The sequence below is a fragment of the Camelus bactrianus genome, chromosome 34, assembly GCF_048773025.1.
Source record: "Camelus bactrianus isolate YW-2024 breed Bactrian camel chromosome 34, ASM4877302v1, whole genome shotgun sequence".
In the NCBI taxonomy this organism is placed as follows: Eukaryota; Metazoa; Chordata; class Mammalia; order Artiodactyla; family Camelidae; genus Camelus; species Camelus bactrianus.
Window position 1 is genome coordinate 18,174,804 of NC_133572.1, and position 16,391 is coordinate 18,191,194.

The 16,391-nt window shown below is 33.3% G+C and overlaps 1 protein-coding gene across 6 annotated transcripts in view; it reads left to right on the top strand.

Annotated features, from left to right (window-relative positions):
- CCDC91 (coiled-coil domain containing 91) overlaps positions 1-16,391 on the top strand; it is a 224,978-nt gene that overhangs the window by 89,751 nt on the left and 118,836 nt on the right. For all 6 annotated transcript variants that reach the window (XM_074357765.1, XM_074357768.1, XM_074357767.1 and 3 more), the window contains exon 7: positions 3,723-3,800. In XM_074357765.1, coding sequence (XP_074213866.1) covers positions 3,723-3,800 — 78 coding nt within the window. The remainder of the gene's footprint in view (positions 1-3,722; positions 3,801-16,391) is intronic.

The following is a 16,391-nucleotide window of genomic DNA, read 5'->3' on the forward strand; positions in this document are numbered from 1 at the left end:
TGGGGAATGTTCCCTGGCCTCTTGAGAGGAATGTATATTCTGCTGTTGGGTGGAATATTCTAGAGCTGTTTGTTTCTTCTACTTGGTTTATATGTTGTTTAGTCTTCTACTGTTTTGCTGATGTTTTGTCTTATAATAATGAATGTGTTTTGTTCATTATTGAAAAGTAGCAGTAACAACTGTGATACTAGTGGCAGCAGTAACGGTACTTTATTTTTGTCTTAATTAACAAAATTATTTCATACATGTTATCACTTTGAAGTTACCATATACAGGTAACCTGTGTTACTAGAATGGAAGTGACTATTAAACTTTCATCATCCTTTTATCCCCAGAGCCCAGTGGAGTGTGGTGTATAGTAATTGTTTAATTAAATATAACGCTTAAAAAGAAAATTTGGTATGAAATAATGGCATCTGGGAAAAGTTTTAGATGATTAGTAACTGTAAATTTCATGGTACTCAGAGAGTCTACATTTTCTACCTTGAATTATGATGAATAATACTGAATATCTCTATATAATTTATCATTTTTTTTCTGAAGTATATATTGAATATAATTAAAATGTTAGTTCTGGTATGTAAATGATTATAGAAACTCAAGATGTCAGTAGTGAGGATTTCAGCATAATCCAGCAAACATTTGTCAACAGTTGCTGTGTGCTAAGGGACTGTGAGAGCCCTGAATTGCTGTGAGAAGATACAGCTATTGAGAAAGTATTTATTTTCAATTATAATAAAACATAATGTAGAACATTTTGAACATTTGCAAATTATCCATTAGAAAAGATCTTTTATATGTGTTACTTAATAAAACATTATACTCTGTATGCACCTTTACTAGCACGCAGACACTGTTTAATGATTCATGTCCTTATTCAGGACCATAGTCATTGAGTGATCAAATTTTATAATTGAAATTGTGCCTATTCACCCTCAGTTTGTAATCAATGAGGTGAAAGTAGAATATGGTCTCAGTTTTACTTAATGGATCTTGGTTAATTTGCTTTGCTTTAGACTAATTAACTCGAAAAAACTTTTTAAACTTTTTCTCAGTTCCTATTCTAAACTGGAGGAGATTAGTTAGTAATATTGTCAAGAGAGAAAAAGAAAAGTAAATTAATATTTAATAAGTTAAGTCTGAAAAATGCTGCTTTCAGTAAAGCTCACTTTTTTTTTTAACTTCTGGGTTTGTAGGAAGTTTAATGTTTAATATATGTTGTTAACTTCTGCAGTTTGATCATGTAGCCTACTTTATATGAGTTTGTCATTAAATCACTGATGCCTAGGAGGCGTATATGAATCCCAAGAACTGCCTAAGATGTGGCTCTATGATGTGAAAAGAAAATGCCAGAATACCTGTTTCTATTTACTTTTTATCTTGGAAAGTAAGAAAAACAAAACTTTGTTAATATTTAAATGGATGCTTTTGCCCTCCTAGAGCCTTGTATGAAATCATCACATCCGCTTAGTGAGGTAACCTGACCTGAATGGCAGTTCCATGATGATGAGTTGGTAGTGGTGCCTACTTTTGTTTGCTTGCTTTTAGTATAACAATGTCTTAAATGTATGCGTGTAACAATATGCTAAATGGATGAGCTTGCTTAACTGGGTAGTTGGATTTTGCTGCTATGTCGTCTAGTTTTTACTAAAACAACTCTCACAGAAATGGGAAAATGACTTTTAAAAAGATTGCTGCCATGAGCCCTAGATTGATAATCATATCAACAAAAATCAGGCTTTATTACAAATGCCCCTGTCGGTTCTTTATGTTTAGGTTATTTTGAGAAATTGATTTAGCTACAATAAGATACACAAAGGGACATAGAGAAAGAGGAATTAGATGTTGATAATGAAATAGAACCTGTTGGATCAGTAAAGTATAACAAATGATGGGAGCTGATATGAGAGACGTTCACATGAGAGAGTGGTAGCAGTAAGTTGACAGGACTATTGGTGTTATCATTTGCCCTAAATATAGTTAATTTTCTCTCAGAGTCCACTGAGGTGGTGGTGCAGTCATTTGCAGTCCTTGACAGGGGTGGTGGTGCTGTATGCAACACGTGGCTTTAATTGTCATCTTGGGCATTAATATCTAGCAAGCAAATAGGGGAAGAAATGGAAGGTGGGAGGTTTAATGCTTGAAATGGTGTATGTCACTTCCGCCAACCTGAAAAAAATCTGACTTGGTTGAAATGTATTATCTTATTTATGTATTGCTAGATTCTATTTGCTATTATTTTGTTTAGAATTTTAGTTTCTATTTTCATAAAAGAGATTGGTTCATACTTTATTTTTTTCCTAAATATCTTTGCTGATTTTAGTATAAAGGATATGCTGTCTATGTGGTGAAGTATTCTATCTTTTTCTGTACACTGGAAGATTTTGTGTAAGATTTCTGTTAAATATTTATTAAAATTTACCTGTTAAGTCATCTGGGCTTGGTCAGCCCCACAGTCCTTGGTCAGAAGATTTATTGTTTGTAATTTTTTAAATTAATACAGGTTTTTTTTTTTAACACTGGTTTATTATTTCATCTTTCAAGTTTGGTTTTCCTAGGAGTATTTGCATTTCATATAAAATTTCATCTTTATTGATATAATATTTAGTAATATATTGTTGTTTATTAGAAATATTTCTAGGTTATGTAATATCCTGAATTCACGTACAATGTTGGAAATTTGTGGTTTTTAATTTTCTTCAAAACTTTGTTATCATCTTACTACATTTCATTTTTTTCCTTCTTTCTTCGGATCCTCTTTTGTTACATGTCTTTGATCTTTTTACTCTATTCCATGTCTTTTTAAAGGTTTTTTTTTCTTTTTTTTGTATTTTCCATCATTTTCCTCTTTTTGCTGCTGTCTATTCCCCGCCTCCCAGTCATTTTGGTTCTCTTATCCTGCTTTCTGCTGTTTCACCTACTGTTTACCTCCTCTACTGAGTTATTAATAGTGCATTTTTCTCAGCTGTAGACTTCCTGTTTTATGAATTCCAGCTCTCTGATGAAAACCTCTATCCTATTGACTTTTTCCATTTCTTCTCTATTTTCTTGAATTTATAAGTCATACATGTTTTAAACCCTTCAATAAGTAATACATGAATCACCTGTGGGTCTATTTCTTTTGTCTTTTCTGCTTTATATTTCTTTAATCTCATCTTTTCTCATCTCTGATAATTTTGTATTGAAAGCTGAACACCGTACTTGAAAAACTGGAAAAGCTCTGTAGGATGTGAACATTCTCCAAGGAGAGTTCAGACTCTCCTTTCCTAGGAAGGTAGAGTGGGGATTGATCACCTTAATTCAGCGGTTCTCAAACTTTTTTATGTATTAAACTATTGGTATATGTGTATTACTGGAGAAGTAATGAAAAAAGAAGAGAGAGACCCTAGCTTGTTGAAGTAACACAGGGCTTTCTGTGTCTAGATCCACGTCCAGAATTGCCAAATGCCCCAACAGAAAACACCATTTCCTAATGTTACCTTCCCTCTCTACATGGTTTTCCTTTCACAATTATTGTTTCTCTTTGATTTCTCATCACCAGAGACCTCCAGAATGCTTTTAAACAGAACTTTTTTTTTTCAAAAACAGCTTTTCTCTTTGTTTTCAGCTATAGCACTGGTGTGCCACAAACCCCTCAATCACTCATGGCTGTGAAAGTCAATGGTTTTACTATTTTGTAAACAAAAGAACAAATCATGGCTTAGTTTCTTATTTTCTTTCAGGAAAAACATAAACAAGAACTGGAAGACATGAGGAAAGCTGGTCATGAAGCCCTCAGCATCATTGTGGATGAATATAAGGTACAGGTTTGAGGTGCTGTTTTCTTTATTCTTTCCACTTTGGCAAACTTTAGTAAAAAAGATTACACACATGGACATATGCAGACATACACAAATTACAGAATTATAGTGTAGTCTTGTTTAGGTATAGACTTCCTTTCGGTTGACCAGTAGGTGTTCATTGAAAGGATACTCTGTGGACTACAAAGGTAATGTTTGAAGTTGCTTTGAGTTTGAGAACTTACAGAGTATTTGAAAACACAAGATTGGCAGTTAAAGTCTGCAAACAAAATACTATATAATGAATTGTTAGATTAGCATTTTTGTTTTTACTATGGTTCCACCTTTTATAGAAAAAGGCATGATACAAATCAGCAAAATATTGTCATATCTTTTTTTCTTAAACAAATTAAACAGGTTTGGGTACATTTAAGTAGTAACAGAAATTACAGTGAATATCAGTGATACACCCAGAATTATTCTTTGATTCTGTGCCAATATAAGAGTAATCATTTAAGGAAAATTGAGAGGTTAATGACAAAATTTTTTCCCCTAAGTTTCATGTTAGATCATTTTTCTCCACCAAGTAACTGAGGAATACATTCTTGTTGAAATGTAATTCACACAGGTCTGCTCAGAGGTAACAGTGTGTACAGTTTGGTGTGCATCCTTCTGGAGATTTTCCTTCATATTTTTGTGTATGTGTGTGTGTGTGTATATTCATATCATGCTATATAATTTTGATATGCTTTTGAAAAATGTTATCCTTAGCAATCTATTCTTTGATTTCATGCTGTATTTACTTGTCAATATATATTTTCCTGTTAGTATGTACAAACATCCTTTTTTTGTCTTTGTTCTATGGTATTTCACAGCATGTGGGTGTGGATATACACACACGCCATAATTAGTTTAACTATACTATGTAAGTAGGCATTTAAGGTTTTTTTATTGTTAATTATTACAGTAAATGTTTAAAAAAAGTCTTTCCTACCACATGTGGAATGTAGTAATTCTTTATTGCTTCAGTTTCATCCCTAGACATGATAGAAGTTACCATCATTTTAATTAGCTGATAATTTAATGTTAAAAAGCTTCCTGTAACAAGAAGTTATTTGGATAAGAGTAGAAAAAGAGGTAGATCCAGAATTAATTTATGTGGAAAGCACTTAAAAAAAAATCCAAAGTATTAAAAAGTCTAGTAGATATGTCTTGGGACATGAAAGGTCATTTTTGTGACCATGCCCAACATAGAAACTGGTGCTGTTATTGAGAAGATTAATTTTTAAAAGTCTCGTTTTTACAGGTGTGATTATTGGCTCCTTTTTTTTTTTTATGTTGTGACTTTTTAGTTTTACTAATATTAACCAGCTTTATGGTTATTGAGTTGGGGAAAGTATAGGATCTATCTTGAACCATCTTCTTTCTTTCCCCAAAGCTAAGGGGGAGGAATTGAAATAGTGGAGTTTACATAATTCTCTTGGTGTATTAAGTAATATATACTTAGATGGATTTATATTTTACTTATTTTTATTTATGAATTCTAAATTATATGTCTTGAAAGTACTTATTATATTGTATGTCTTTATAAAAAGCTCAGTATTTGATATTTTAAATATTTCTTTGGTTCTAGCTTCACATATTTCTTTTGCTGAAAATATTCTTATTGTATATTACTTTCAACACTAGTAACTAATAAGCTTAAAAGTGTATATGAGAAATTTGCAAATGTATTTTGCAAATTGTATTTGAAGAAATTTGGTTTCACCTCTTCTTTGTGTAGTACCATCATTTGACACTCATTTAGAAAGAGGATTTAAAAGTTTGAGGCATTAGGTATTATGATTTGCTTAAAAGGATTATGTATCAAATCAAGTATTCTACAAAGTTATGTTTAATTTATCATATTAGTATCCAAAATATATAAATTTTCTTAGAGTAGGGAACTTTGGTGTAAATACTTTGCATATAGCTTACCATATAGATTTACTGATGAACTTCATATTTTGCACAAAGGTATTACAGTACTCTGAGGAGGAATACATCTGACATTTTATTTATCACATAAAATTTTACTACCAATGTGTCTAAAAACATACAGAGAATCAACTTCATAGTAATATGGAAAAAATAATTTAGATAAGAAAAATAGGCAATGTTTTCTTGGTAGGTTAGATGTCTTTATAATGTAAATATTGATGACTTATGGCCCACTGGGTAATAAGAAACAATTTTTTTCCATTCTAAATTCATGCATAAGAAGTTCATGTGATAATTATCTTATTTTGCTTCTCTTGTTTTAGACAGTAACTTAGTTTTCATTAATATCTTTAAAATACATCTTTAAGGTTTTTAAACATTGTGACGATGGTTCGCTAATCACTAAGTAACTCAGAAACAGCTAGACTGTGTGGTACTGGACTTGTCTTTATAGGAGTTTTTTAAAATTTTTTAAATTAATATAATCTCCTCTTACTGATTCTCCAGATTTTTAATTTTTTTCCTGATTTACTTTGGCAGTTTCATCTTTCTAGGGATCTGCCTCTTTCATCTGAGTGATCTAGTTTTGGGGGATATAGTTGTTCATAGTATTCCTTTTAATTCTTTTTCTTTTTGAAGGTAGGAACTGCTCTCTCCTCCTTCGTTCTTGATTTTATACTTTGAGTCTTCCCTTTTTTATTTGGTCAGTCTATCGAAACATTTGCTCATTTTCTCTCATTTTTCTATTCTCTAATTTATCAGTTTTTACTCTACCATTATTTTGCCTGACTTTTTGTTTGCTTTTTGCCTTAATTTGTAATTTTCTAGGTTTTTTAAGACAGATAATTAGGTTATTGATTTTATATCTTTTTTCTTTTTTAATATAGGCATTTATACTTAATCAGTTTCCCTCTGTATCCTAGCTTATTTCATCCCATAAGTTTTATGGTGTGTTTTTATTTTCATTCATATGTAAGTATTTTATAATCTTCATTGTGATTTCTTCTGTATCCTATTGGTTCTTTAGAAGTATGTTAATTTCTGCATATATGTGAATTTACCAGATTTCTGTCTGTTATTAATTTCTAATTTAGTTCCATTGTAGTCAGAGAACTTTTTTTGGTGATTTTGATTGAGGTGGAGTGTTCTATAGATGTCTATAGGTATATCTACTTAAAAGATATCTCTCTGTGGTAAGGGTTTCTCTGAGCCCTAATATCACTGTTCCAGAATCACTTTCTCACCTTTTTTTAAAATCCATATTAAAATAGCGTTACTCCATTACACGTGTCCTTCCTTTAAAAAATGAATATCTGGGGATCAGTGAATATCCAGGAGTCATGACACTCTTTATTCTCATTGTATTGACTATGTACTGTGTATTCTCATAAGTATTGACAAGACTTAAAGATTTGTTTCCGTCTTGTCTTGTAAGAGTGTCTCAACCCTTGAATTTCTGCTGATTAATTTGTTTTGTTTTCCTGATTGCTTTTTATAATGCTTTTCTAAAATGTGGGATTATTCTTTTACATGGGTAAATTCTGATAATTGTACTTATTATGAATTTTAGAATATGTTTTTTCCCAGCAAATTAACATGGCTTCAAATATTAATTTAAACCTTAATAATCTAAGTGCCAGTCTTTACTTTGGTAATCAGAGTGAAAAAAAAACTTCATAAAGTTCTGATACACTTTGGCTAGCATATCTTGTATCCCTAACATCGTTCAAATGAAATAGCACATTTTAAAGTTCTTGAATGATGAGATCAACAGTTTCTGAGATAGAGATAATCTATGTTATGATTTTAACTCTTCACAAATAATTGAAAATTCTGATTCACATTGAATTAGTCTGTATTTAAGGGAGTAGCTGATCTCATCAAATTGGAATTCATTTCTTTTAGTAATTCTTTATTCATACAACTTCAGATCATCCACTGCAGGAACTGGGCAAAGAAAGTTTGCAACCCAACCTCATATTTAAGTAACTTGAAAATCTGAAGTTATTTTGTACTATTTGTATGTATTATATACTAATAATCTTACCTTTTTCTACCTTGAATAATGATGGGTGATAATTTATATGTCTTTATTCTATTAATTCCTGAAGGAATGCTTCATCTCTTGAAAAATTTCTACTTTGAAATTGCTAAATATTTTTATTAGTAGACCCGATTGATTATTTTAGAGTCAGCCAGAGCTGGGTCTAAGCCCCAGCTCTCATACTTACTAGTGGTGTGACCTAGGGCAGTTTCTTATATATGAACTTTAGTTTCCTCGTGAGTAAATGAGGGAATGAACCATAGAACTTATTCATAGGAGTATCGTGAGGATCCAGTGAGATAACAAATATTGCACAGCTAGCAGTGATGCTGTTAAATAAATTTTAGCTGTTTAGTTATCATTATTACACTTAACTTCCAGCATGGCAATTTCAATGCCTCGTATTATCTTACGGCTGATTATTAATTAGCATACTTCTCAAAATTATACAATGTGGATTATTGTTTCAATCTTTTTAGAAAAATTTACTTAAGAGAAAGAGATTGTGGTCCAGCCCTTCATATTCCTAGGCTTCTGTTGAAAAGCCAGCTTTCTTTTGTTCATTTAGAAAGTAAATAGCTTGCTCCAGATTGATGAGAAGGACATGTGAAATTCTGTGCTACATATGCCAACTCTTCCCATAATATTTACTTGATTTTGTTTATTTTTTTTCTTTTATGTCATGATTTTAAAAATCTTTTAACCTGATAATTAACAACAGTAACATAAATGTAGATCTTGGAAGGCTTTCCATAGGAGCACGCCACATCTAAGATTGTTTACTGCAAGCAGCATAAGAATTTTCCTTTACTTGTGTAATTGGGCTTTTGACTTGAAATTGTCGTTCTCCAGGATGTAGACTCAGGCTTCACAGACTTCACAGTTCTTTATGGCTGTCGTTTCCTCTATCACAGATTACTGTCCTTTCTTGTTTAAGGTAATGAGTAGTTGTGTCAGTGCGCTGCTCTTTTGTTTATGACGCTCTGAACAGTTATCAGTGATCAGGGTACCTTAATCCCTCAGTTTGCATCTTTTGCACATGTAATAAATGACTTGTGGTTACTTTAAAAAAATTCATATGTTAAGGCAGATTTCTTCTCTGGAAATCCTAAATCAGTTTATGTAGGTGGGTTCTAGGTATCTGTATTTTCTTTAAAGTTCTAGAAGCCATTGTTTTACCCCAAGGGGGTTGTTAATCATTGTCTTATCCCTTCATATATACTTGCCTGTCAAAAAACTCATCTGTTTCAGTCTGTTGCCATTTTCCCCCCATTTGTATCATCTGACATTGAACCCATCAAGATTGTGTGTGTGTACACGTTTATCATTGAAATCACTGGCAAATTTTTCCATATGAGAAAGATGAGAGATGCTCTAACAGAATTTAAATGACTAGGATGGACTGCTTTCTCTTTTTTGAAAGTTACAAAAGGAGAAAAAAATGTTAGCTATAACTTAGAAACTAGAATTTATCCTAAATTAACATTTTTTTTTTAAACTAATGTCTTGTTTTCCTTGATGTGGGATAAGTGATCAATGTAAGAAAAAATGTTTCATAGTTGAGTATTGGCGTAGTAGGGACTGGTATAGAGAGGACTGTCAAAGCATATCATACATGGAAAAAATACAGACACATTTGTGAAAATAAATATAATTCTGTAACTTAGGGGATATGCTGTCTTGTCTTTTAAAGAGAAAGGATCCCCCGTCTTCATTTCTTGCGCAGAAGTGTTTGCTTCTTGTTTTTCTTTTCAGAAGTCTCTCTGTATACATCTGTCCAGTTAGAATTCCATATATAAGCATTTTAGATGTTGGCATATTCTTAAAAGGAATTTTCTTTTTATCCTAAATAGCTTTTTAGAAGAATTTTCCAGAGGAAGTACTAGTTGACTCAGTGTATTAAAGTTCAAAGCTGGAACTTTTTCTAACATGCTCTAACATTGAGTGGAAAGTACTCAAGAAATTAAGTTCAACATGTTGTTTTTATTTTATCTTACTTTGAGTCCAGTTCATGAAAACTTCCAGTTTGACACAACTAAGATAACGGTTAATGTTTTTGTTTTGCTACTGCATACGTAATCTTTTTCAAGACCATGACAAAAGACTCCCCACCCCATTGATTTATTGATTTACTGGTTTATTTATTTAGCTAGTTAGTTAGTTATTTAGTTAGTTAGTTATTGTGGTGTTTGCTTTAAGATAGATCAGTTAGAGAAAGAGCTTTTTCCTTTTTGAAACTCTTGTGTACAGAATTTTTTATTTCATCCTGAAGTTACAAGTTATTTTCTTGGTTATGGCTCAACTTATTTATTTTTCAGATTAAATTACATTCTGTTGTTTTTGTTTGTTGTTTAAACTTAAGGGATTTAGACATTTTTCAAATCACAGCAGATAGGAGAAGTGTTGAAACATTGACTTTGACATCGTTGACAGATTAGCAAAAATGGAGCTTAGAAAATTAGCCTGAAAAAAGCAAGAAGAAAATGCATTTTGGTTTGATATTTGTATGCAAACACCAGATAAATTGTAACTATAATGGTTTAATGTGTATTATATATTTCTTGGCCCTCCTATGGGTGCCCGATCTACTTTCTGCTTTTATTTATTAATTTTTTTTGTGACATGAAAATTAGTTCCTGGTCGTCACGTTCAACTTGAAACCAGAAGAGTTTCATGTCCTCTTCTCAAACTCTAGATCTTTCTTTTCTCACCCTGATGTTTTGTGTTCATCCTTTTGGCCAAAACTCATTCTTACTTATGTGTATCTACAGGTCTCAAGATATTTCCACCAAACTAGACATACAGACATACACCTGCTTTGCTTTCACAGTCCTTGTTTCTGAAGCCTGCCTGAACTGGTGATCTTAAATTCCGTGTATTCCAACCCAGATGCCAAAAGCCAGTGAATGCTCGACATGAACAGCGTTTATAAATACGTGACTGTTTTAAAGGGAAAGCAAGGAATGGGCAGAATCTTTTCTAAAGTCTTAGAACATTTTACAAAGAGAATTTTCTGATTTACTTTTTTCTTATGTTTAAGTAGCAGAGTAATTGAATCAGGTACACTAGAGTTTTAACTTTTTAGGCACACACATTTTCTGCTACTCATCGTGAAAAATAATGCAAAATTGCTACATAAACTTAAGTAGTTCTGAAATTATCCCGATTAAAATTCTTGATCTGTTCAGTTCCCACATTGACCAACCTTGATTTTATAGAGAGACTTGGTCCACTGTGTGTTTCTAAGAAGGTTAGGTATGCCTTAAGTCCCTTTTGGTAAGGACAGCTTTGAATTTTAGCAGTGCAACATATGTCAAATGCCAGCTTGGAATGTCACATGCCTGCTGTATTCCATTTTTTCAGAAGCGTCCACTTGCTAGTGTTTCATTCGAACTCTTGAGTTGTTTGTACTGTTTTATAAGGGAGAACGTAATACATTTTGGAAACCAATTTTTCCCAGGGTGTAGAATTGCTTTTATCGTATAAAGTTCTGCTCCAAGGAGTGGGGAACAACTTTGTTTTCTCTTCTTTTGATGTTTTTCCCTTGATTAGAGATTGCTAACTTTTTGTGCAAAGAGGATGGAGATACGTGAGATCTGTCACATGTCTGTTTTTTTGAATTCCACCATTTTGTTAACTCAAAGATATGAAATGAAGTTACAGTTTTAGTTATTTGATGGAACGAGGATTCTCATAAATTCCAGCTTTTATCATATGATCAGATTTTTCCTGGACAAAGAAAGCTGTTTGCTGCTGCCAGTAGCGTTTGGACTAACAGCCTGCTAGATACCAGCAATTGGCTTGAAACTAACAACTTGGCTTGTCCATGCTTATCCCTCCCACCAAGCTTAACCTCAGCAGAGGATTGAGAAAGGTTTGGTAGTTGAGAATAGTTCTTAAGTGCCTCTAAATTTCCTGGGCTAAGCCAGAATTTTGCATGCAAGGCTATTCTTGTGGTTTTCCAGCTGGGCCAAAACAAAAAGGCATTGGAAACCTTGCAAGAAAACTTATTCTAATATAGATTTAAGGCTTGCCTTTTTATTGTGGCTGGATCATCAGCCTGACAGTCAGAGGAATGAAGGAGAAGACTTTATTCCGTGTTGAGGATGTACATTTCAAACTTTTGCTGCAGAGCAGACCTTGAAAAATACCTCCGAAGATTAAAAATGAAATAAATGAATGGGGTTTATTTAGTTGCTTCTTAAGACATGTAAGACCTGCCTTTCCCCATTAGTTGTTTTTGGCTCACCTTCCAAAATGCACTTTAAATACTATGAGTTCTGTTTTATGTCACGTCAGGTTAGTATTTGTGACTAATGTTGATCAGACTTGAAACTTTTATCAATACCATCAGCCCTGTCCCACCCAGACACTGTTGACAGATACAGATTTCTGCTTATTGTCATAAAAAGTCAGGCTCCTCTGTCATAAGTATCTTCCATCCATAGTAATGTTCTCTCTCCACATTGACCTGAATGAGGCTGGACTTGTTTTGTTCTGATGGGGTTGAAAGTTTTTTTCAAACCTTCCTTTGATCTAAGGTTATTGAGCAGATTTCTACATCCAGTAATAATGCTGGGAGAGTGATTACATAGTAATATCTGTAAAGAATATCTTTCTGTAACTATTCTAGTCATTGTGATCTATCACTTAATGTGGTTCTTAATCTTCCATTATTCTAATGCTTAAAATTATCAGCAAGGTCTGTCTGATTCAGGCATTCTCAATTTTAGGTAGTGTTGAAAACTGTTACATAGTAGTTAGACTTTAGAAAAAAATAACTGATGTGTGTGTTATAGATTTATTTTTATTCAATTTTTTTATTGGCCATCGATAGTCCAGTTAGTGAAAAGCTGTATACTGTATTTCAGAGGCAGAAATGATAAACTGATAAAAGTTATTTTTATACTAATTTACTTTTCTAAATCCAAATGAAGATATGTATGTAAGAAACTACTTTAAATTTTTTAAATTTCTTGGCTGTTTGAAAGGTTATAAAAGAGGAATTGTCGTCTTTAATCTGAATTACAAAACCGACTCTGAGGAAAGAAAGGAGATGTAAGAACCAGTGGCATTTGGGAGAATATCATTTTAATTTATCGTCGACATTTCTAATTAGTGTGTGATCCAGTATCAAAATAGAAGGTTGCTTTTGATTATATCCGTTAAGTTCCAGTTAATCAGCTATGTGAGAATATAAATTTTATACCAAGGATAAATTATTAGGGAATAGAATGATTTGCCCTATTATTTTCAAAATACCTAATTTTTTGATATGCATGCAATATAAGATTCAAAAGATACGGAAGTGTGCATAGTAAAAATTAAATTTGGCTGCCATTGCCTGGGCCTCAGTCTCTGTCTACTGCTCAGGCATTCTCGTTTCCAGCGGTGGGATACTATGCTTAAAATTGCCATGCTTCTGATTTGCAGTGCATTGATTGTCAGATTGTTTTCTAGCAGTGAAAAAGGAATTCTGTTTGAGGAATAATCCATATACAGTCTGATTTAGTTCATATAGTTAGAAGTACCAAGTTCAAAGGTCATCCTGTTTTGGTATTTTAGCAGGATATTCATGTAGCCAAATTTTTTGGTAATTAAACCCTTCTGACAACCTAATTTGGGTACCAGCAAGCACTGCTTTGTGTTGTCTTATACAGTGAGATATCTATACCTGTTAGTATAGTAACAGTTCCTCTGAGCCACTTTGATGACTTTGTCCCTTCCCCTGAGGCTTCTCCTTATCCCTGCAGAGTCCAGCTAGAGCTCAGCGCGGCGGGACCTCGGGCACCTGCTCCAGTGCTGGGGGTGGCACTTCTGATTGTTTTGTGTCCAGTCCAATGGATTCTAAATAATTTCCATGTCTCTGTGAACATTATCACCTCTGTAGTAATATATGGTTAACTTCTAACTGGAAAAGAAGCCAGCTGAAGTATTTTAAATTGTCATCTAAGTTCACAGTATTCTCTTTGTGTTCAAAAAGAGAACATAAAGCAAAGTTTAATCTTTGTCACTGTGTCTTCCAGTAAAATTGAGTTAAATGAAACCTCTAACCTCTCTCAATGTTGATGGCTTTTCAATGTGAGTAAAAGTTATTTTCTAACCTTAGAGATCTGTATTTGATGAATGGCTCTCTCTCAATTTGGAGGAAAATTCTTTATTTTAATGGCCTTAAATCTAGTAACTTAAAAAATAATATTAATCCTAACTCAAATCCACATGGCATGAATTTTATTTATCATGAAAATGAGGAATTTAGTTCTCAAAAGTCAGCAAATGATTAGAACAACTCTATTTTGAAATTTAATCATTATACAGAATTAAGTTAATGGTCATAATTTCACAGAATTCCTTTATTACTGACAGAGAATAAACTCTTATTATTCTCCCCACTTCTTAGATAAGGAACCTGAGACATGGAGAAACACACACAGCTCCTTGATCAAACACATTCAAGCAGAGAAGCTGTAAATAAAAGCCGGGTCATTCAGAGCTTGACACAGAACTCTCCACGAATTATGCTGCCACCTTGAAACTTAAATGCATGTATATTTAAGCCAATTATTTCTGACACCTAGATGGGTTTCTTTCTTTCTGTGGTTTGTGATATTTCAGAAGATGAGATGCATAGACCTTTCGTGTTTAAAAACTATGTGCTTCATTTAATCCTACGAAAGATTTGGAGGAGATTGATTTAGTTAGAATTTTTTTTTTCCCCTTTTCACTCCTTCCTTCCTTTCTTTCTTCTTTATTCTTTGAACTGAAACTGTAGCTCTTATTCAAGTCACAAGGAACAATATTGTGGCATCTGAGGGAGAGGCATATCCAGATGGCAGCCTTTCAGAAGTTTAAAGGATCTGGAAGGCAGGCATGCAGCGTCTCTCTGCTGTACTTAATTTTAGAAACTTCTTAATTTTAATGTGTTGTCCATGGCACAAAAGAAATTTTCACTGGGAGACTTTTGTGGTGTTTGAGGTAACAACTCTTATGTTACTAGAATCCCTTAACAACAAGGCCAACAGGAATGATTCGCTCTGTCCTGAAGATTTTCTTTGGCTTTCAGAGCTTCCAAAGCACTTTATAGCATGGCTAGACTGTATTGAATTTCCATGTTTAGATCTACACCCATAATTTAACATTTTTCTTTTTGAATTGTATAGTACCAGTGCACTGTAATTCAAATGCGTAGAAAAACCTACGATCACTGCAATTCCAAATGCTTGAGATCTGTAACAAGGTACATTTTTTTTCGGCAGCCTCACCATGACCTTGATACTACCTACCTCTTATTTTTAAGCTAAGGAAAAGGAAGGGAGAAATCTTTTGTTTTCTAATCCATTTACTCATAATTTTAGGTAATAGTTTTTGTCCTGCTTTCTGAAAAGAAATACGACCAAATCCATCACTATCTCTGCTCAGATGTCTGGCGTTTACTCTTGAGAAACATGTACCTTCATTCTCCCCAAGGGTTGAACTTAAAGGTTCTGAATTTGCCTGACTTCTGCCTGCCTGGGGAGCAGGAGACCCTGAACCTGACCTTGAATTTGGATCCAGTTTTGAGTAAGTGGAAGCCTTAAGTTTAGACAGAAGTTTCCCTCTAGAGAACTATCCTCTCTGGTCCTCTGTACGTTGTGCTTTTAAGTCATTTCTTTGTGATAGATTTTAGTCACGTGAGTTCTTTTGGTATTCCAACAAAATTTTCTAAAATGTCTGCGTACCATTTTCAGAGACAGCCTAATGTTTCTCTTCTAATGAGACCATGAAAAACACTCAACTAGTTCTTATTAGGATTAACTCCTTCCTTACAAGGGAGGATAATTGCACTACTTTTAATTCTACTGAATTAAAAAAAAATGTCCATACACAGTGCATTAATTGTAAGTGTTTAACTTACTTGTATGTGGGTAGTCTGCAAAAATCAGTGCTACACGTTTTCATTCCCACAAATTATCTATTGATGGAGAAAGTTCTGATAGCATTTGAGTGCTTTTGGTACTTTGCAATGTTGTTTGAAGGTATTAAAAATAGATTACAGAGAGTTTCTTGTTTGAAGCTTTAGGAGTTTCTCATGACAATTAGAATAAAATTAAAATGCCTTTCCCTGCTTCTACCTGGTTCTGGTCCTCTCCCTGCTTTTGTGATCTCTGATTCACCTTTTAGGCATAGAGCTCAGTAAGACCTCAGGCCCTGTGGCAAGAAGTTTGACCTATTTGAAGATAAAAAAGAAGCCTGGTGCAGCTGTAGCATCTGATGAAATTTTCTGGTTCATATGATCTACACTGGCCTCTTTTTCCTCCTTCTAGAACTCATCAGCCTTATTCCCATGCTAAGATTTTGCACTTTTTCCTTTGATGGAAAAGTTCTTCCCTCGGACTTTATGTGTATATATGACTGAGAGTTTGTTTTTTTTTTCACTTGTGACTTCTCAATTCTATTTGTAAAGAATTCTCAATTCTATTTGTGTGTCTGTTTATCTGTGTGAATCTTTAATAACTTTTTTTTTTGTATTTGGGTTATTATGTTGAACTGTATCCTAAGAGAAACCAGTTTCATCTCACCAAGCCACTGTTAATGACTATGTGTATTAG